Source organism: Ailuropoda melanoleuca, chromosome 19, assembly GCF_002007445.2.
Source record: "Ailuropoda melanoleuca isolate Jingjing chromosome 19, ASM200744v2, whole genome shotgun sequence".
In the NCBI taxonomy this organism is placed as follows: Eukaryota; Metazoa; Chordata; class Mammalia; order Carnivora; family Ursidae; genus Ailuropoda; species Ailuropoda melanoleuca.
The window spans coordinates 17,237,405-17,259,874 of record NC_048236.1 but is presented as its reverse complement, the minus strand read 5'-3'; the positions used below and the strand labels follow the sequence as shown (position 1 = coordinate 17,259,874).

Genomic DNA, 22,470 nt, shown 5'->3' with positions numbered 1-22,470 from the left:
TTAAGAAGCTGTGGTCCATATATGCAATGGAATATTACTCAGCTATCAGAAAGAACGAATTCTCAACATTTGCTGCAACATGGACGGCACAGGAGGAGATAATGCTAAGTGAAATAAGTCAAGCACAGAAAGATAAGTATCATATGATTTCTCTCATCTATGGATCATAAGAACTAGGATGATCGGTAGGGGAAGAAAGGGATAAAGGGGGGGGTAATCAGAAGGGGGAATGAAACATGAGAGACTATGGACNTTGGGAAACAAACTGAGGGCCTCAGAGGGGAGGGGGGTGGGGGATTGAGATAGACCGGTGATGGGTAGTAAGGAGGGCACGTATTGCATGGTGCACTGGGTGTTATACGCAACTAATGAAGCATCGAACTTTTCATCGGAATCCGGGGATGTACTGTATGGTGACTAACATAATAAAAAATCATTAAAAAAAAATTCTTCTTTCACCTTTAAGAACGTTTTAGACAAATAAACCTTTTCTGAATCTTCATCATGTTTTAAGCACTACAAAACATGACATTTTTAGGGGCGCCTGGGTGGCACAGCAGTTAAGTCTGCCTTCGGCTCAGGGCGTGATCCCAGCGTTGTGGGATCGAGCCCCACATCAGGCTACTCTGCTATGAGCCTGCTTCTTCTTCTCCCACTCCCCCTGCTTGTATTCCCTCTTGCGCTGGCTTTCTCTATCACTGTCAAATAAATAAATAAAATCTTAAAAAAAAAAAAATGACATTTTTATTACTTTTACCTGAATCTCCATGGCTGCTTCCTGTTCTTTCATTGGGGCATCACTCTCAATTTCAATTTCACCTTTATGAGTTATTTTTGTGATTGGTCGTCTTTCCACTTCTCTCTGCTCTTTCTCAATCATTTCTATGGTCTAAAGGTTTAAATTTTAAAGAAACACTTCACGATTAAAATATACATATTTCCAAATGTACAGCTTTAAATAATAAGAGCTTATCTAAAAATGAAAGCAACATCACAGATGATTTTTAATGTCTAGGTGGTCTCTCAAACAACAAACATATATTGAGTACTTACAAGTGCCAGAGACTATTTTAAGTGCTGGGGTTATAAACCTTGAGAAATTCACATGTAAATTAAACAGAGGCAACTGAAGTGCAATGTAATTTGCAAAGGGCTGAAACATAGTATTTATCTGCTTTCTGATTTAGTTTTTGACCAGCTGTCACCAGGGAAATGAGAATTATCTTCCTCAGATTTCTAACTTGATGTGCTTAACATCCCCCTAAATAATGGAAGTTTACTCAAACACCAAAAATTATAAAGTATGTAGTCCCCTATCAGTTGTCTCCTGACTAAGCATACTCTGTGACAGTGATAATTTAGTTGAACAAACTTGGCAACAAAATATTAAGTAAGTGTGGCAAGAACTAGCGAAAAGTAGTCAAGAGTGCAATGGGTTAAGAAAGGTAGAGATGAGTCTCGTCATTAATCTTGCCTTTGTTAAGTACAAATCATCCTTTAAAGAAAGAAATCAGATACATGGCCTAAGAAAGAACAAGCTGGTCTGCAAAGCAGATGGTACTTGTAGTCACTGTTTTAAAGCAGAAGAGAGGCGTGTGCGTATTTGGGATACGGAGGAAAAGAAGATAAGGTGATGCTATTTTCAACATAAAAGGAAAAAATTACACAGGGTGAAAGGAGAAAAATTATATGAATAACTATAATATATCAAATCAAGGCTTTGTGCTTCAAACTAGTTTTGACAAAAGACCTATACGGAGGCTTAATGCCTGAGATGCAAGTATTATGGAAAAAAGAATCAGGTAAATCATGTAGAGTTCATATGAACTATAAGTAACCAATATTTTCTAGAATAAAAAGCTAATATTCTGAGGCCGCTGTAATCAAAATAGTAGATAACGTGGTCATCTCACCGTCACAATAACCCTAAGTTACATATTCACTTAATCTTTAAAGGTATTTCAAAGTTCACAACCCCCAAATGAAAACTCATTGGTTACTTTCAGAATTTTTTAGTTTTAAAAATGGACCATGGTGCACATTACTATTTATGTTACATAAGACTTCAGTTGGGATGGTAATGAGCTTCTTAAAGCCCACAACATTTCTGTAAATATGAACATTCATACATGACAATTTGAATCAGGTTTTATCAATAAATGTGTTAAGGGAAAGAAAACCTTGTTTTTCTGAGCTTTTGGCATTTGAAACCTTTGAATGTAAGGGATTATACACATGTAAGATTTTCATTCTGACTTAATCTAGTGCTACAAATTAACAATATTCATAATACTTTCAAATTGTGTTTTTGAAAAGTACGGATGTGATCAAGATGTGCCTATTTTCCCATCTTTCTGATTTACAAAACGTAACAAAATACAAGTTAATTATGTAATCTGATAACTGGAAAAAATGAGAAAAAAGCAGCAGAGATAAAGAAAAACAAAAGATTGAATTTAAGAACTCGATTACTGGGGGATAAGTAATTCAGAAGCACAGAACAGGAAGTTTGTATTACTGTGCACTTTGTGTTAAATTACCTCTGTGTATATTTCCCCTATGACTGAAAAATATAGGTTCTGATATAGTCAAACACATATTCATAGATAATCTTACATGTCTGTTTTCTCTCCGTCTCCATGCAGCTAACTCTTTAGAAGCCAGTTCTTCTGGACTCATTCTTATAAGATGATCAGGGGTTACTTCTCCTTTCAGCACTTTTTTAAATAATATCTGGAAATATTTAAAAATGGGAATGAAGGAGGAGAAAAACATTTTTAAAATAAAGAAATGCTGTATAAAAACTTGTAATAAATAAAGATGCAATTTCAAAACCTGATTTACAAATGTTTAGTGATTTATATATTACCTACTACAGAGAAATTTATTGACAGCCTTGTATTTTCTAAGGCAACAAAATGTATCTTTTATATGAAAATCAACACACAGTGGAGAAGCATACAGTAGAACCATTATGTCTATCCAAAAATTGTATTGAGACTGTTCCTTGCCTCTCCCCCACTCCCCCCAAAAAAGACTGTCTCAGAGTATTCCCGAGGACACACACTGTGTCATAATAGCCAACCTGCAGTATAACAAGGTACTGCATAAAAGAACTTTACTGAATGTGATGTCTTTCATATTTTTAAGATTTCATATGTTTAAGTTCTAACAGGCTTAGAGGGGACTCCAGAGCAAAGAACCTACTACAAGAAAGAAGCCTAAAGGAAATAAATGTTTACTTACTGAAGAAAATCTTCCAGACTATATAATTCAAGAAGTATCTGAAACTCTGGACCATAATGACAGATTGCACAATGTAGATTTTTCTTAAGTAGCTGTTAGTATACCTCAAGGAAATACCTCATATCGCATACTATCTACTGCAAATATCATTTTACAAATTGACAAGCTGTTATCACTTATGCGAAAATCTTAAAAAACTTAAGCAAATATACAAGGAATTTGTATTTACACATACACAGCTTTTAGATACACTAAGTCCAAAACAAGAAATGCCAGGAAATGATTAACAGTTCAAGTAACGTTTGCTTCATTGCTAAAAGATATTTAGAATTAAAATCATATTTAAATTAACAAAATGTTTTAAAATAGTATTCTTTTTTACCTAAATGTAATTTATTTTCTTAAAGAGTGTTACTCTATTTTTAGATTTAAATCGGAAGTACCAATATAGTGTTTGTTATGAATTTGGTTTAACAGCAATTTTAAAGAATACATATGAATGAATTTTTAATAAATTGGATTAGTAAGGGACATAAAGGAAAGAAAATTCACATAAATCAGGTTAAAATGACTTATATTTTACGTTTCAATATACTCATTATATAACAATAGTCACTACTATGCAGAATTCATAACTCAGTTCAGTAGCAAAAGACTATTAAAATGACAGTCTCACTTAAAGAAATAAATTATAGATCTACTGCATTATAATCTTAAATTCCAATGTATTCAGGAAAGCTAGAAGCATAAATATCCATAGACATGAACAAAACATACTTACATTGTTTTTAGGATCTTTCAGATTGAACATCAAACTTCGGTATTTGTTCTTATATTTAGCATCTGTGTCCCGAAAAAAAGAAAAAAGCTCTTTTTCAATTTTTGTGGCAACTTTTGCTGCTTTTTCCTCTGGTACCTTCAAATTTGAGTCTGTAAGTCTTAAAATTAGAATAAATCAATTATTCTTCAAATACGTGAAGCATATATTATTCAATCTTCTATAATAATAATGTGTGTTACCTTTTCATAAGAATGTCTTTGAGGGAATGTCTGACGCTTTGTCTGATCTGATCTGCAGAAGGCTTGGAAGTAGAAGTAGCAGGAGGATGCGTATTAGGCATTCCCTTTTCAATTTTCTTCTTTTTTATCTCTTGCTTCTCATGAGCCCCTAATTTAAACAATTATCAAAACTCATTGTTTTTAAAAAGATATCTTCCTTTTTAATGCATAATGTAAGTTTATAAACAAAACTGATTAAAAAAATCACTATTTAGAAATAAGATCAGAACCCATATTCTATACTGAAATATTTCTGACACTAAAATTCATCTATGATGGTGACAGATGTTAACTAGACTTATTATTATCATTTTGCAATATATACAAACATCCAATCATTGTCATACATCTGAAACTAACATAATGTTATATGCCAACTATACCTCAATTAAAAAAAAAAGAAATTCTACTTTAAATGACTTTTAATGACAAACTAAGTGACTAAAAAGTGGCCTAAAGCTATGAAATGCATATGCCCTTATTTTGTTCCCCATTTTTTAAAGTTTTATTTATTTAAGTAATCTCTACACACCCCATGGGGCTCCAACTCACAACCCCATGATCAAGAATCGCATGTTCTTCTGACTGGGCCAGGCTGGTGCCCCCTCACCCTCTCCCACCCACATACCAACAATTCTTAAACTCTATCATTTTTATCATTTGTGGCCTCATTTTCTCACATAACCAATTATTATTACCACATCCTTGCATACTAAGCACTTTTATCTTCTCTCCTTTAAACATCTGCGTTTGCAAAACCACAACCCCAATAAAAGCCAACTTCATCCTTCACCCAAATAGCCTACAAACAGCTGAAGGCACCTGGAGAAAAATAAACACTGATGCTAACAGATCTCACTTTAAATTTATAACCACAAATATGACGCAGATAACAATCTGCTGTCCTAATCCTATTAAGTTTTCCTGGTAAATCCACTCTCCCATGTCCTAAAACATCTATTTTACACTTTTTCTTTCTTCTCAAACCAACAATACCTCCTCCTTCCCCAACTTCAACCTCATTTTTTTACTTCATATTTCATTAAGAAAACAAGAAAATGACAGCAATCTCAGCTTCCCATCACCAAATCTAACCTACCTGCATCTATCCTTCCTCCTATCACATATAATCATCTTCCCTATTAAGATGGATAAGCTGTCCTTTTCCATGACCAACCCTTCTATGTAAATCCTATCCCCTCTTGTTTCTTCATGGATTCTGAACCCCTCAACTACATCATCAAATTCTCTCTACTGGATCATTTCCGTAGTCTTACAAACATGCTATACCTCCCTTAAAAAATTCTTGACCTCACATATCCCTCTAGCTACCACACCATTTCTGTTCCCTTTAACAGCAAAATTCTTTAAAACAGTAATCAGGGGCGCCTGGGTGGCACAGCGGTTAAGCGTCTGCCTTCAGCTCAGGGCGTGATCCCACGTTATGGGTTCGAGCCCCACATCAGGCTCCTCTGCTATGAGCCTGCTTCTTCCTCTCCCACTCCCCCTGCTTGTGTTCCCTCTCTCGCTAGCTGTCTCTATCTCTGTCAAATAAATAAATAAAATCTTTAAAAAATAATAAAATAAAACAGTAATCAGTATCTCTGATTCCTCGCTTTCCATTCTTTCATAAACCACTACAACTGGCTTTTATCCCCAGTGCTCCACCAAAACCATTCTAGTCAAGGTTACCAATGATTTCCATTTCACTTAATCACATATGATCTGTGCTCATCTTATCAGATGTCCAGACAACACTGAACACAACTGATCATTCCCTCCTCCTTGGAACTCCATCATGGTCCGTTAGTTCTCTTACCTCACAGACCACCTTTTAGTTTCCTTTGCTAGAACCTCTTGTCTTCTCAACTTCTAGACGCTGACATGCCCCCAAGTGCTGTGCTTCTGCCTCTTCATTATCAAACTCTTTTGCAGCTGTTTTTATCTAAGTCCATGATTTTAAATAACTATGCACTGATAAATCCTTTGTTTATATACCACCCCTTGAAGTGTTCTCTAAACTCCAGACTCATCAGCCAAAAGTTTACTCAAACATCTTTACCTGGGTATCAAGGTAGCTCAAAGTTAAAACACCTAAACATAATTTTTCAATTTTCCTCCCAAATCAGTTTTTCTCAATAAATGGCACTAATATTTATTTAATCCTCTGCTAAGACTCTCTTTCTTTCACCTACCTATAATTAATCCACCAGCAAGTTCAGTCAATTCTTGTATAAAATATATCAGATTCTGACCATTTCTCATTCCTCCACTGTACCTCTGTTCCAAGCTACCATCATTTCTTTCCTAGGATATTGCTACAGACTCCTAACTACCCTCATTCTCTCCTATTCTCCTAGAATCCAATCTTCAGCTAAAACAAGAGTAACCCATCATTCCCTGTACAAAATCCTCTGAAGGTTTCCCATTACATTCAGAATAAAATACAAACTCTTTGTCATGGCCTCAAAGTTCCTACATAATTTTCTCTGAACTCATCTTGACCATCATTCTATCCCATGTATTACTGTCTAACCACTGCATAGTGGCTCTCGTGCTCCTTAAATACCAAGCTTGTTTCTACCTTGAAACCTTTAGACTGCACTGCACTACCTAGTCCTCCAAAAAAAGTTCCCATCCCTTCAAATCCCACCTCACAAGTTACCCCCTCCATTCTATCTAAAACCAACTCCCACCACTCTCCTCAACTGTGACTCTTAACCCCATTTACTTTTTCTTCACAGCGCCTAAACACTGCAAAAATAGCACACCATTTTATTTGTCTACTTGTTGTCTGTCTTCTATCAGTGTTTAAGGGCCATGAGGATGGTATCTTATTAAGTTTGCTAGTCCTTCCCAGAATTTAGAGCAATAGTTTTTAATTTCAAGAAAGATCACCTAAACTATTTTTATTGCCATTACAAAGTTAAAATGGTTAAATTTCCCTAAAATATACTGATGGTGTATGAAATATAACTTTATTAGTACATAATAATTTTTATTAATCTTACTACCTGGTTTGGAACCTTTTTCTCCTGTGCAAATAACAGTTGTAGTCTCTTTTGGTATTTTTTCACTTTTTTCTTCTGAGGATCTCCGAGGTAAAACTGGTTGTCCCATCTTTCGAAGAGGAGCTAGCTGCCATTTTTTTACTTCACTATCTCTACAGTCTGATGAGTTTTTGCCGTCACCAGATTCCTTGGAAAAAATAGTATTTAATTCATTAGAATGAAAACTACTAAAGCAAGGCTCAAGAGTTTGTGGATGAAAAAAATTAAACCTAATTAGTATTATAATCTATTAAGATAGCAAACATTATATTCTTTAGCCCAGTAAATATTTAGAAGTTTTTTTTAAAGATGTACAAAAATAACTCTCAACAGTGAAAAAAGAGACTCACTCTCTCATTCAAAATCCATTTATTTGTTAAGCGCCTATTTTGCAGAACACATAACAGTTTATAAAGGAGAACTAAAAAACTTGGATATCATTTTCCCAGTAATGATATTAGAAAAAAATTAGATACAAGATAGTAAGTTCTTTTAGCTGGCTGTAGATATGGAAAAAGGAGGGAGAGATTGTGGAGAAATAGGTATCTATGTTTTTCACTATTTTCTAAAACAAATGAAATCACACCCACCTATAAGTTTATCAATTAAATTCTCACTGTATCAATTGGTAATTTTAACTTCCATAAAGTAGAGCAAACCATCAGGATACCTGCTACTCTCATCCTAATTATAACCAACAAAGAACTACTAGTGAACTAGAATTCTAAGACCCTTTAAAGTAATTAATCACATCATGGTACTGTTTGAAAGACAGGGAGAAGTTTTTCCATAGACGGTGGAGGAGTAGGAGACCTTAGTTTCATCTGGTCCCAGGAATTCAGTTAGATAGGTATCAAGTCATTCTGAACACTTGCAAACTCAACCGGATGTCTAAGAAAAGAATAGCTGCAACTCTACAAATAGAAAAGCAACCACTTTCTGCAAGGTAGGAGGTGTGGAGAAGTGAATCTGAGGCAATATATGGGAAGATAAACTGTAGGGGGAGGGAGCCTCTGTCAGCCAGCACCAGAAAGTATATAGCAGGGGGGCACAAAATCAGAACTTTTAAAAGTCTGCTCCAGTGAGGGACATCCCTGCCTGAAAGGTGCTCAGATGGCGAAGCAGGGTGAATTCTAGGTAGGACAGTATGGTCTGAGGATCTGCAGGGTTACAGGAAGATCGGGGGTACCTGAGTGTGGCAGAGTTCCCAGGCATCAGAGCGGAGAAGCTGGCTGCAGTCATTGAGTCCAGAAGTGGGCTCTCAAATCAGGGCTCTCATATGCTGCGAACTGCGGCACGGTCGGATGACCACCTCTGAACAGGGGCCCAGCAAGTGTCAGAGCCACCCTGAGAACCCCTCCTTCCCTTCCCCAGAAGCCGGGGTGGGGGGTTGAGGGGAGGAGCGCAAGTGTGCCTGGCAGGAGTCTGCAGGATTTAGAGATTCCCAAATGGGGTCGCGTGGCATGAGACAGAAACGCTGGTCACAGTCTGGGTTAGCACAGAATGCAGCCAGAGACCAGGGAGACAGGAGTGAATGACTGCTTTTCCCTGAGGGGACACTGAGTGGGGAGCCCTGAGCTCTCTAGGCTCTAGGGCTGGAGACTGGGAGGCTGCCATTTTCATTTTCATCCTCTAACGCAGTGCAGAAAGCCTACAGGAAAACAAAAGTCACATAGAGCAATCCAGAGCCACTTATTAGCCTGGCCCACTAGCAAGGGCCATGCAATTCTGCCCAGGGCAAAGACACCTGAGAATCAGCACAACAGGCCCCTCCCCCAAAAGATCAGCAAGAACATCTGCTAACACCAAGTTTACCGATCACAGAGAACTGCAAAACTCCAGTGCGAGGGGAAATAATAAATAGAAGTCATGGTTTTCCCATGAAACTTTAGTCTTTCAATTTTAATTTTTTTCTCCTTCCTTTCTCAACCAATTTCTTACTTTATCAACTTTTAAAAATCTTTTATTTTAATTTTTACACTTACATTCTATCCTTTAATTGTATTTAATTTTATTTTTGTATATATGTAAGTTTTTCTTTCTTTACAATTTTGGGATACAGTTTCTTCTAACAGACCAAAATACACTCAGAATCTAGTGTATGGCTCTGTTCTCTTCATCTGTCTGATCATATTCTCTCTTTTTTCTTCTTTTTTATTTTTTGTTAAACTTTTTTAATTTTCATCTGTACAATTATATTCTATCCTTTTGTTGTATTTAATTTTATTGTTCTATAGATATATAAGTTTTTATTTCCTTACAATTCTAGGATGTAGTTTCTTCTAATAAAGAGACCAAAATACACTCAGGATATAGTGTACTGCTCTGTTCTGTTCACCTGTCTGTTCATATTCCTTCTTTTTTTTTTTTGTCTTTTAGTTTTCATTTTTACAGTTACATTCTATCCTTTCAATGTATCTAATTTCATTTTTGTACATATATTTTCTTTAAAATTTTGGGATCTGGTTTTCTAACAATCAAACCAAAATACACACAGGATCCAGTGTATTGCTCTTTTCTGTTCACCTGTCTGATTTTATATATATATATATATATTCCCCCCCTTACCCCCAGTTTCTGGTCTGACTTGTTTAGTGTATATTTCTCTGGGGTCACTGTTGTCATTTTAGTATTTTGTTCTCTCATTCATCTATTCTTCTCTGAACAGATGACAAGATGGAAAAACTCACCTCAAAAAAGAGAACAAAAGGCAGTACCGACTGCCAGGGACCTAATCAGTATGGATATAAGAGGTCAAAACTAGAGTTCAGAATAACAATTATAAAGATACCAGCTGGGCTTGAAAAAAGCATACAAGACACTAGAGAATCCCGTTCTGGAGAAATAAAAGAAATAAAGTCTAATCAACTAGAAATCAAAAAGGATATAATGAGATATAATAAAAAATGGAGACTCTAACTGCTAGGATAAATGAGACAGAAGAGAGAATTAGTGCTATAGAAGACAAAAGATGGAGAATAAAGAAGCTGAGAAAGAGATAAACAATTACTGGATCAAGAGGGGAGAATTTGAAGAGATCAGTGATACCATAAAGCAAAACAGTATTAGAAATAATTGGGATCCCAGAAGAGGAAAAAGAGAAAGAGAAAGAGAGCAGCAGAAGGTATACTGGAGCAAAAATATAGCGGGGAACTTCCCTAATCTGGGAAAGGAAGCAGGCATTCAAGTCCAGGGGGCACAGAGAACCCCCACTCAAAATCAATACAAATAGATCAACTCCTCAACATATAATAGTGAAGCTTGCAAATTGGGGTAAGAGGTCTGTAACCTACAAGGGCAGAAACATTACACTGGCAGCAGACCTATCCACAGAGACCTGGAAGCCCAGAAGGACTGGCATGATATACTCAGGGTGCTAAGTGAGAAAAATATGCAGCCAAGAATACTTTATCCAAAGGGTATCATTCAAAATAGGAGAGATAAAATGCTTCCAGAACAAACAGAAACTAAAAGAATTTGTGATCACTAAACCAGACCTGCAAGAAATATTAAAGGAGATCCTTTAAGCGAAGAGAGGGCCCAAAAGTAACAGAGACCAGAAAGGAACAAAGACAACATACAGAAACAGTGACCTTACAGGTAATATAATAGCACTAAATTCCTATCTTTCAGTAGTTACTCTGAATATAAATGAGCCAAATGCCCCAATCAAAAGACACAGGGTATCAGACTGGATAAAAAAGCAAGACCCAGGGGCACCTGGGTGGCTCAGTCAGTTAAGGGTCTCCCTTTGGCTCAGCTCATGACCCTGGGGTCCTAGGATCGTGTCCCGATGGGGCTCTCTGCTCGGCAGGGAGCCTGCTTTTCCCTCCCTCTGCCTGCCTCTCTGCCTACTTGTGTCTCTCTCTGCCAAATAAATAAATAAATAAAATCTTTAAAATAAATAAATACATAACATTAAAAAAACAACAACCACCATCAATATGCGGTCTGCAAGAGACTCATTTTTTTTTTTTTAGAGATTTTATTTATTTATTTGAAAGAGACAGCCAGCGAGAGAGGGAACACAAGCAGGGGGAGTGGGAGAGGAAGAAGCAGGCTCCCAGAGGAGGAGCCTGATGTGGGGCTCAATCCCATAACGCTGGGATCACACCCTGAGCCGAAGGCAGACGCTTAACCACTGCGCCACCCAGGTACCCCGAGACTCATTTTAGACCCAGCGACACCACCAGATTGAAAGTGAAGGGGTGGAAAACCATTTATCATGCTAATGGACATCAAAAGAAGGTCCTTATATCAAATTAGATTTTAAACCAAAGACTGTAAAAAAGATGAGGAAGGACAATATCTCATAATTAAAGGGTCCATCCAACAAAAAGATTTAACAATTGTAAATATTTATGTCCTTAACATGGGAGCAACAAATTATATAAACCAATTAATAACAAAATTTAAAAACACATCGATAATAATAGGTGACTTTAATACCCTACTCACTGCAATGGACACATCATCTAAGCAGAAGATCAACAAGGAACCAAGGGCTTTGAATGACACACTGGACCAGATGGAACTTCACAGAGATATTCAAAACATTCCATCCTACAGCAACAGAATACACATTCTTCTCCAGTGTACATGGAACATTCTCTGTAATAGATCACATACTGGGTCACAAATCAAGTCTAAACTGGTACCAAAAGAATGGGTTCATTCCCTGCATATTTTCAGACCACAATGCTTTGAAACTGGAACTCAATCACAAGAGGAAATTTAGAAAGAACTCAAATACATGGAGGTTAAAGAGCATCCTGTTGAAGAATAAATGGGTCAAACAGGAAATTGAAGAATTTAAAAAATCCATGGAAACAAATGAAAAATGAAAACACAACTGTTCAAAACCTTTGGGATGTGGCAAAGGCAGTCCTAAGAGGGAAGTATATAGCAATACAAGCCTTTCTCAAGAAACAAGAAAGGTCTGCAATACACAACCTAACCTTACATCTAAGGAGCTGGAGAAAGAACAGAAAATAAAGCTTAAACCCAGCAGGAGAAGAGAAATAATAAAGATTAGAGCAGAAATCAAGGAAATAGAAACCAAAAGAACAGTAGAACAGAGCAACAAAACTAGGAGCTGGTTCTTTGAAAGAATTAGTAAGACTGATAAAACCATGGCCAGACTTATCAAAAAGAAAAGAAAAAGGACAAAAATAAATAAAATCACAAATGAAAGAGGAGAGATCACAACCAACACCGAAGAAATACAATTATAAGACACATTATAAGCAACTAATATGCCACCAAATTAGGCAATCTGGAAGAAATGTATACATTCCTAGAGATGTATAAACTACCAAAACTGAACCAAGAAGAAATAGAAAACCTGAACAGACCCATAACCAGCAAGAAAATTGAAGGAGTAATCAAAAAGTCTCCCAACAAACAAGAGTTCAGACCCTGACAGCTTCCCAGAGGAATTCTATCAAACATTTAAAGAAGAAGTAATACCTACACTTCTGTAGCTGCTTCAAAAAATAGAAATGGAGGGAAAACTTCCAAACTCATCCTCTGAGGCCAACATTAACTTGATCCCAAAACCAGACAAAGACCCCACCAAAAAGGAGAATTATAGACCAATCCCCCTGATGAGCATGGAAGCAAAAATTCTCACCAAGGTAATAGCCAGTAGGATCCAAGAGTACATTAAAAGGATTATTCACCATGACCAAGTGGGATCTATTCCTGGGCTGCAAGGGTGGTTCAACATCCACAAGTCAATCAACATGATACACTACATTAATAAAAGAAAGGACAAGAACCATACGATCCTCTCAATAGATGCAGAAAAAGCACTTGATAAAGTACAGCATCCTTTCTTGATTAAAACCCTTCACAGTGCAGGGATAGAGGGACCATACCTCAATATCATAAAAGCCACAAAAGTGCATAGCAAATATTATTCTCAATGGGGAAAAACTGAGGGCTTTTTAAAAAAAATTTTTTTAAAGTTACTTATTGATTTGACAGAGAGAAAGAGAGCGAACACGCACACAAGTAGGGGGAGCAGCAGGCAGAGGAAGGAGAAGCAAGCTCCCTGCCGAGTGGGGAGCCCGATATGGGGCTCGATCCCAGGACCCTGGGATCATGACCTGAGCCGAAGGCAGACGCTTAACCAACTGAGCCATCCAGGCGCCCAAAACTGAGGGTTTTTCCCTTAAGGTCAGGAACATGGCAAGGGTGTCCACTATGAGCACTGTTGTTCAACATAGTACTAGAACTCCTAGCCTCAGCAATCAGACAACAAAGAGAAATTAAAGGCATCCAAATTGGAAAAGAAGTAAAACTCTCACTCTTCGCAAATGATATGATACTCTATGTGGAAAACCCAAAAGACTCCATCCCCAAATTGCTAGAACTCATACAGGAATTCAGCAAAGTGGCAGGATATAAAATCAATGCATAGAAATCAGCTGCATTTTGGGGCGCCTGGGTGGCACTGCGGTTAAGCGTCTGCCTTCGGCTCAGGGCGTGATCCCGGCGTTATGGGATCGAGCCCCACATCCAGGCTCCTCTGCTATGAGCCTGCTTCTTCCTCTCCCACTCCCCCTGCTTGTGTTCCCTCTCTCACTGGCTGTCTCTTTCTCTGTCGAATAAATAAATAAAATCTTAAAAAAAAAAAAAAAAAAAAATCAGCTGCATTTCTATACACTAACAATGAGACAGAAGAAAGAGAAATTAAGGAGTTGATTCCATTTACAACCGCACCAAATACCGTAAGATACCTAAGAATAAACCTAACCAAAGAGACAAAGGATCTGTACTCAGAAAACTATATAACGCTCATGAAAGAAACTGAGGAAGACACAAAGAAATGGAAAAACGTTCCGTGTTCATGGACTGGAAGAACAAATATTGTTAAAATGTCTATGCTACCTAGAGCAATCTATAAATTCAATACAATCCCCATCACAATACCATCAACTTTTTTCACAGAGCAGGAACAAATAATCCTAAGATTTGTATGGAACCAGAAAAGACCCCGAATAGCCAAAGGAATGTTGAAAAAGAACACCAAATCTGGTGGCATCACAATCCTGGACTTCAAGCTATATTACAAAGCTGTAATCATCAAGACAGCATGGTACTGGCACAAAAACAGATACATAGATCAATGGAACAGAACACAGAACCCAAAAATGGACCCTCAACTCTATGGTCAACTAATCATTAACAAAGCAGGAAAGAATATCCAAAGGAAAAAAGATGGTCTCTTCAACAAATGATGTTGGCAAAATTGGACAGCCACATACAAAAGAATGAAACTGGACCATTTCCTTATATCATACACTATAATAGACTCAAAATAGATGAAAGACCTAAATGTGAGACAGGAATCCAACAAAATCCTAGAGAAGAACACAGGCAGCAACCTCTGTGACCTTGGCCACAGCAACTTCTTGCTAGACACGTTTTCAAAGGCAAGGGAAACAAAGGCAAAAATGAACTATTGGGACTTCATCAAGATAAAAAGCTTTTGCACTGCAAAGGAAACAGTCGATAAAACCAAAAGACGACCGAGAGAATGGTAGAAGATATCTGCAAATGTTTTATCAGATAAAGGGCTAGCATTCAAAATCTATGAAGAATTTATCAAACTCAACATCCAAAGAACAAATAATCCAATCAAGAAATGGGCAGAAGACATAAACAGACATTTCTCCAAAGAAGACATACAAATGGCCAACAGACATGGAAAAAAATGCTCATCATTCATCATCAGGGAAATACAAATCAAAACCACAATGAAATACCACCTCACATCAGTCAGAATGGCTATAATCAAGTCAGGAAAGGACAGATGTTGGTGAAGATTCAGAGAAAGGGAAACCCTCTTAGAATGTTGGTGAGAATGCAAACTGGTGCAGCTACTCTGGAAAACAATAATGGAAATTCCTCAAAAAGTTGAAAACAGAGCTACCCTACAACCCAGCAATTGCACTACTAGGGATTTACCCCAAAGATACAAATGTAGTGATGCAAAGGGGCACCTGTACCCCAATGTTTATAGCAGCAATGTCCACTATAACCAAAATATGGAAAAAGCCCAGATGTCCATTGACAGATGAATGGATAAAGATGTATATATATACACAATGGAATACTACTCAGCCACGAAAGAAATGAAATCTTGCCATTTGAAATGACGTGGATGGAACTAGATAGTATTATGCTAAGTCAGTCAGAGAAAGACAATTATCATATGATCTCAATTGTATGTGGAATCTAAGAAACAAAACAGAGGATCATAGGGGAAGGAGGAAAAAATGAAACAAGACGATGTTGTACACAAATAATGAATCATGGAACATTGCATCAAAAACTGGGGATGTACTGTATGGTGACTAATGTAACAAAATAAAAATTATTAAAAATAAATAAATAAATGAATAAAGATAGATAAAACAAGACGAAGCCAAAGGGGGAGACAAACCATAAGAGACTCTTAATCATAGGAAACAAACTGAAGGCTGCTGGAGGGGATCAGGGTGGGATGGTGGGGTAAGTGGGTGATGGACATTAAGGAAGGCATGTGATGTAATGAGCACTGGGTATTATAGAAGACTGATGAATCACTGACCTCTACCTCTGAAACAAATAATACATTATATGTTAATTGATTTAAATTAAAAAATGAAAATTAAAAAAAAAGAATGACAGAGAAAAGAACACTATGATATATAATCATAGGTTTTTATAGGCTTTAAGAAGACAGCATACAAAAAAACTGATTTTCTCTAGACTAGGAATCCTCTGATTTTTTTATTTGCTTATTTTCTGTCTTTCCAACTAGATTCACTTGAGAACAGAAACATATTTCAATCAGTGCTATATACCCAAGTCTAGTACCATGTTTGGCACACAACAGGAACTCAGGAAATGGTTCAATATAAAATCTAGGTATAAGAAGTGATATTTCAAAAGCAGATTCTATAAACTAATATCAGCAGAGTCCAAATAAGATTCAACAGTTCACCCTCAAAAAGAAAAGGAAGCAGTAATCACTTGGATTGCACATGTACTTACAAAATCAGACTTTCTTTTCTGATACAGAGAATGGATAGAGTGGTTTCTCAAAACATTAAATGTTTCATGTCTTTTTAGACAAAATGGAAACAACTTAGCTAAATGACAAAACAATGAGCTATATTTCTGAATGGCCAAGCTATTACATCCAAGAAGTGATGATTTATAGTTAATAATTAACAGAAGTTTTCCAAAGATGTGCTATAAACTGTTATCAATGGAGCTCTCAATTCTATACCAATTACTTTGGTGCTAATCAAATCAACATAAAAAGGAATAGCAAATGTCAGAAGGACATAATCTGATTCTCAAAATGTATGGGCAGCCAGAAAATGCTGGATGCTACAAGGACTGGCAACCTGCAATTTAATCCAGATTTGTAATATAAGGAGTGTCTCAAAGAACTGAGTTTATAAATAATGAAGATGATTTTGGAAAAAAACACGCTTATGTTCTTCAATCGCAATGGTTGGACTAAAAGATTTTCATAGTTCTTCTAACACTCCAAGAGTTCATTGTCTTTTGGATTATTATATTTCACTGTCCACATGTATTTGTTGCCATCGTTGTTGCCTTCCCACCATTATAAGAACAACAAAATAGAAAAATAGACAATGAAAATTATAAAAATTTAATCAGATAAAACATTAAATCTTTTATACATCTCTCCTGTAATTGACTAAGTATCTTGAAATTTCTATTCAGAAAATACATTTAGAAACTAGTTAAAAATATAAGGTAAGGGAAAACTGACTTAAGAGGAAAAACGTATGAAGTGAAGGTTCCGAGCAAACAGTGGAACAAAATCAGAAGAATTAAGACTGTGTTTCCTTAAAGAGACAAAATAACTCTTCTACCTGAAAATAATAATGTCAAATGTGGTTTAGGAATTAGCAGATAGTTACGGACTGAAAAGTTTTTAAAGCTTATCAGCAAGCACAATGTACAGCTCAGTACCACTTTAATACCACAAGATCACATACACATCCTATCAAAGAAAATCCAAGTACCAAACTAGAGACTAGAAACTACACAACATGCTGTAAGAAGATACACACATTTTGAAGATTTCACTAACTGGCTTCACCAAGACTGCCAAAATATTTTAAATAGAAATCCATTCATTTTTATGGAAAAATACATTTGAAAACATACACTTAGAACAATGAAACCCAAAGAGAAATTTCAAATTGTCAGACCATACAAAGTTCTTAAATAAAAAGAATGCATTAATGAGCAGCTTACCCGTTTTAAAATTTTGACCTTGTGCTTCACTGTATCTTCTATATATTTGGTTTTATCATTTGTTGGTGTGTGCTTTGATAACCCAAGCTTTTCATATTCCATTGTTCTATCTTCACTATGGACTTCAACTTTAGCCTGGTTTTCCAAAATATCTGAATCTACTATTTCAGTCTTTTTATCTTCTTCAGCACAACATTTTACACACACGTATTCTTTGTCTTCTTCTCCCATTTGTTGTGCTTGACAAAGACTTAAACCAACACAATCACCATGAAACCAGTCATCACATCTCCCACAGCCAACCATAAACCTGGAAAGAGGGGAAAAAACTTTAATATATTTTTTTTTAAATGTTAAAAAGTGAGCCTAAATTAAATTTTCAATCATTTTCTGATATTTGTTTTCCATCTTTACCCATTCTACTGGTTCAACATGGAGCAAATTTTCAAAGAATGTTCTATGAATACAGAACTATTAAGTCAAATATATCCCGTCTAGTATGAATGAGAAAATACAAAAAACCATAAAGGTGAAATAAAGGGCAACTGACCTTTGTCAGCATATTGCATAAAATAACAAAGTATAAAATAACATTTCTACACTGAGAAGGGTGTTAAGAGCTGTGATAATCTGATCACAGACAATCTGTCAAAGTTACAATAACATTTACCCCACACATCTGAAATCCTATCTAAAACTGAAGAATCATTCATCCAATGAATAATTTTGAATGACAAAGGATCGCAGCAAAAATGCAACTCAAAAACTAACAAAATGGAGACTCAAGATTGTTTATTAACCACCTTAACTATGTCACTATTCTGAACTCAGAACATTCTGGCTCATGGTGTCACACTGATTAAGCTGAAGAATCTTTTTACATACTTTTGAGTGCAAAATTCCTTACTACTGACCATGCTTTAGATAATAAACTTGTTTCTCTGAATAAAGATCATTATATTTTAACATGAAGATATTAATATTCAGGCTGAATTTCTCTTAAGTTTCCAATCTCTTCATAAAAGTTTTCCTTTACTACATTTTATCTAAATAACTTCACTAACAATGAAAAAAATCAACAGACACAAGATTTTGGAGTCTTAAAAGCTTGTTTTTCTAACTTAAAAATACCTGGAATTACTTTTTTTAATAAAATGGTAAATCAGATGTACACACAGCAGTTGAGGGATGTTATTTAATTTTAACCCATTGTTAGGTAAACTACAGAGCTCACTTAATCATGTTTAATATTTTTCTTTCTTCTTCGGGTTAGTAATTCAAGGTATGTTTGAGAGGTTAAGATAAAAAGATGTAGGTATATTCTTTAATGGATTAAAGACTTTCTGATTTTGTAAGAGTGGCACCAACAATGCCAAAACTCATTTTGGCCAACTGAAAGGGCCAACTCTCTTATACCAGAGGTTTTAAGGTTGAAATTATAAAAATCCTTTTCAGTCCTTACAGGTCTTGAAAAAAAGTCACAGCAAATACTCATTCCTCAACAGTGGCACATTTTTCTCTTCCTCTTGTTCCTTTCTATTGTGTATCAAACTATTGCTGTGCATTAAGAAAACGATTTCATGTTTATAATTCACCATTCTTTACCTTAACTAGTAATGCCTGTGCTAGCTTTATGAAGTAAGTCATTTCCGAAAATGACGGGGGAAAACACAGAAAGATGAAAACCTCCTGCTTTATGTAAAAACAAAACACAATGTTTTGGACTCACAGATCAGCAAGAAAACTTTCAAACAATGTGGTATTTGTTTGCAAGATAGAAATGGTCTATCTAGGCTTGTGGAGATTTTAGATGGGTCCCTGTTTCAATGATACAGATCTTCCAGCCAACAAAATAAGTGAAAAATGTTAACTGCACAGTTTTTCTATTTCAGGTTGCAAAGTTGTAAGACCTATACTTGAAAGCAGGTAATATGAGTATCTTTGAAATATTGAAGGAAAGCTAGCAGTCGTTTCCCTTTACTTCCACTATCAGAGCTATATTATGATTTCTTCAAAGCAAGTCTAGACTAGTTTCAGTTAAGACACCACCTAAAAACCTATACACTATGACCATGGCTATGCTGCTACCCCATATTCAAATCTAAATATCAAATTATAAAGCACATTTAAAAATTTCAAATTCTTATTTAATCAGGAAGAGTTGTCTTATGATGACAAAACTAAGCTTCATTTCAAGCTTACTTTGGAAATGTCTCCTGAAACTTGACACTCTGAAAAGCAAATCTCTAGTGCCATCTACAGAGGTATAGTAATAGTTTTTTATATAAAAGATATTGCAGTTACATTAAATTCTGAAAAGACATCGATAAAAATAATTTCCACATGTCCTAAGGAAAAAGAGGACTAATTCACTTGAAAATAAAACTGATTTTATAAAAATGTAAATATGGATCATTTCTAGGTCTGAAAGTTGTAAGTACTACAAATTTCATGAACCATATTGGGGGGGGGAAGCCCTATCACAAAAAGAGAATATTATTTTCTTCCCTTTTTGTATTATTCCTCATGGTTTAAAAATGTGGAGGGGGAGGGCGGAGTAAGAACCACAATGTTAACAGAATTAGTCCCCCATTTTCTGCTCTGGCCATGAATTTCTGATTACTAATAGGCTAAATCACTTATGGAAAAGACTATAACCTGGACGTTAAATATTTCTACACTAAAAAAAAAATGTGGTATGGAGTTTACCACTGGATCAGTTAAGTAAACCAGATAGCCATGAATCAGTTAAATAGAAGAGTTCAGAATGTTTGTTGTATTCATTTACTGTTAAATGTTCATACACAAAATTTAAAAATAAAAAACTAAATTAGACTTGTTACAAGACAAAAACTAAAATTCCAATCTTTTTGGCATAAGCCAAAATATATTCTTAGAAAACTTTCAAGTTTCTTCAAAGTAAATCACACAGGCAAGCAACATTTGAGAACTCCCGTTCTTAGCGTATCTGTGTTATAATTACTAACAATGGACATGTTACAAGATGGGTGTTAGGTTCTGGTAAGTGTGTGACATCTATACCTTAATACTGTGAATATATATTCACTCTTTTGTAAAATGATTCTATTCTACATAAAGATTAAATCACTGTTTTTGTCATTCACAATCTAATATGCAGACAAAAATAGTTATCAAACTCTTAAAATCTTGAGAAAAAACAGAAATCTTTTATTCTGGAAGAAAATTTCCTTCTCAGAAAAAGATTTCTTGTTTGAGTATAAAGCTATGAATCCATCCTGCTATGGAGATTTTTTTTGTTTTTGTTTTAAATTTCATCCAATATACTAATCATCTGCAGCTGGGCAAGAAACTTCACTACAAACTAAAAATATAAACAGCTTCTGGAGAGGTAGGGAAATACTAGAAACTCCAAGATAGATAATATGAAAAGACTCACACTTCTTCCTTCCAAAATGCCAACTGGCTTATGTAAACGTAAGTCCAAAGATCATTTTTTAAAAAAGAATATTAAGTAGTCTGGTTTTTTAAATAATGAATATACCTTTGTTACAAGGCTGAATGAGGAAAATAAATGGAAGCAAAAACAAAAGCTTGATGTGTAACTTGTTAAGAGTCGATACCTATTGTCTTTAGGATACATATAGAAGTTACTTACGGTCAAATATTTATTACATTTGGTGATGCCATGAACAAATCTATATTTAAAAATGTAACTGCCAACTTGAAGCACAGACAGGAAACTAACTTCAGTTGTAATACACGTAAATGCTGAAGTTATAAAATAGTCCTTATAGAAGTAAAGCTGTCACAAGTGTCTTATTAACAAATAGCTTTCCATATGGCTAGTGCATGAAATGAATGAAAATTATTTCTAGATATGCCTTTCCTAATAAATTTATAATCTTACACATGGATTAAAATGGGAAAGTTACATGCTGTATGACAGGTACATTTTCTGAGTGAACTCAATGTATACAAGCACAAGGTATCAAAAAGCAGTGAAGGCTAGTTAATATGTCAAGAAAAAAAAACAATCAATTTCTTAGGCTTCTTTATTCACAAAATTGAAGTAATGTGAAATGTTGCTTCCCAAATTGATTGTTTCCAATGTCATTATATAATATTCATGTTAATTACATTGGGTAAACTCAAAATCCCTACCTATCTAATATTCTAAGTCATTTTCCACAATGAGGCAAAGAAATTCTAGGTTTTACAGAGTAGATACAAAAGGTGGCATCGGGGGAGTGGGGAACCACAATGGGACTTAAAATTTAATCTTCATTTTAGAAAAACTACTGACGTTGGTAAAGTGAGCCATGGTTAAAAAGCCTGTGCAAACTCCTGAGGACTGGGCCCATCAGGAGAGCAGTTTATCTGCAACAAAGCTACATGGTAACATACTTAACGACTTCCAACTCTAGGCTCAAGTTTCATTTTAGAAACTCATTCAAGTTAAGGTTCTTACTCCATTACTCAGACCACATGTCAGTGTAATGATTTTTAGAAGATTCTGGCAGAGAGAAAAGTATTGGCTTAAAAGAACACGTAAAAGCACCACCTAGCCCTTAATTCTGAAAATTTAGCAGACCCATTTTAGAATATCTGAATAAGCTGTTTAAAACAAACAAAAACTTAAAAGAGCACATATGTGAGGACAAATGTAGCACTATGTTCAAATAAAACACAATTTTTTAAAACTGGAATATGTTGTTATAAAGAGTAACCACTGACTAAAAATAGGACATGGGCTGAATCATAAAGGAAGACATAAAACTTTGTTATGTCTTTGACATAACACATAAAACTTATTTTTTACAGAATAGCCCCATGAACTCCCACC

General features: G+C 35.5%; 1 protein-coding gene across 11 annotated transcripts in view; it reads right to left on the bottom strand.

Annotated features, from left to right (window-relative positions):
- Positions 1–22,470, bottom strand: part of PHF3 (PHD finger protein 3) — a 92,723-nt gene that overhangs the window by 17,188 nt on the left and 53,065 nt on the right. For all 11 annotated transcript variants that reach the window (XM_034648154.1, XM_034648161.1, XM_034648157.1 and 8 more), the window contains 6 exons: positions 17,646–17,955; positions 7,320–7,503; positions 4,267–4,414; positions 4,028–4,184; positions 2,617–2,733; positions 758–889 (listed from right to left, as the gene is read on the bottom strand). In XM_034648154.1, coding sequence (XP_034504045.1) covers positions 758–889; positions 2,617–2,733; positions 4,028–4,184; positions 4,267–4,414; positions 7,320–7,503; positions 17,646–17,955 — 1,048 coding nt within the window. The remainder of the gene's footprint in view (positions 1–757; positions 890–2,616; positions 2,734–4,027; positions 4,185–4,266; positions 4,415–7,319; positions 7,504–17,645; positions 17,956–22,470) is intronic.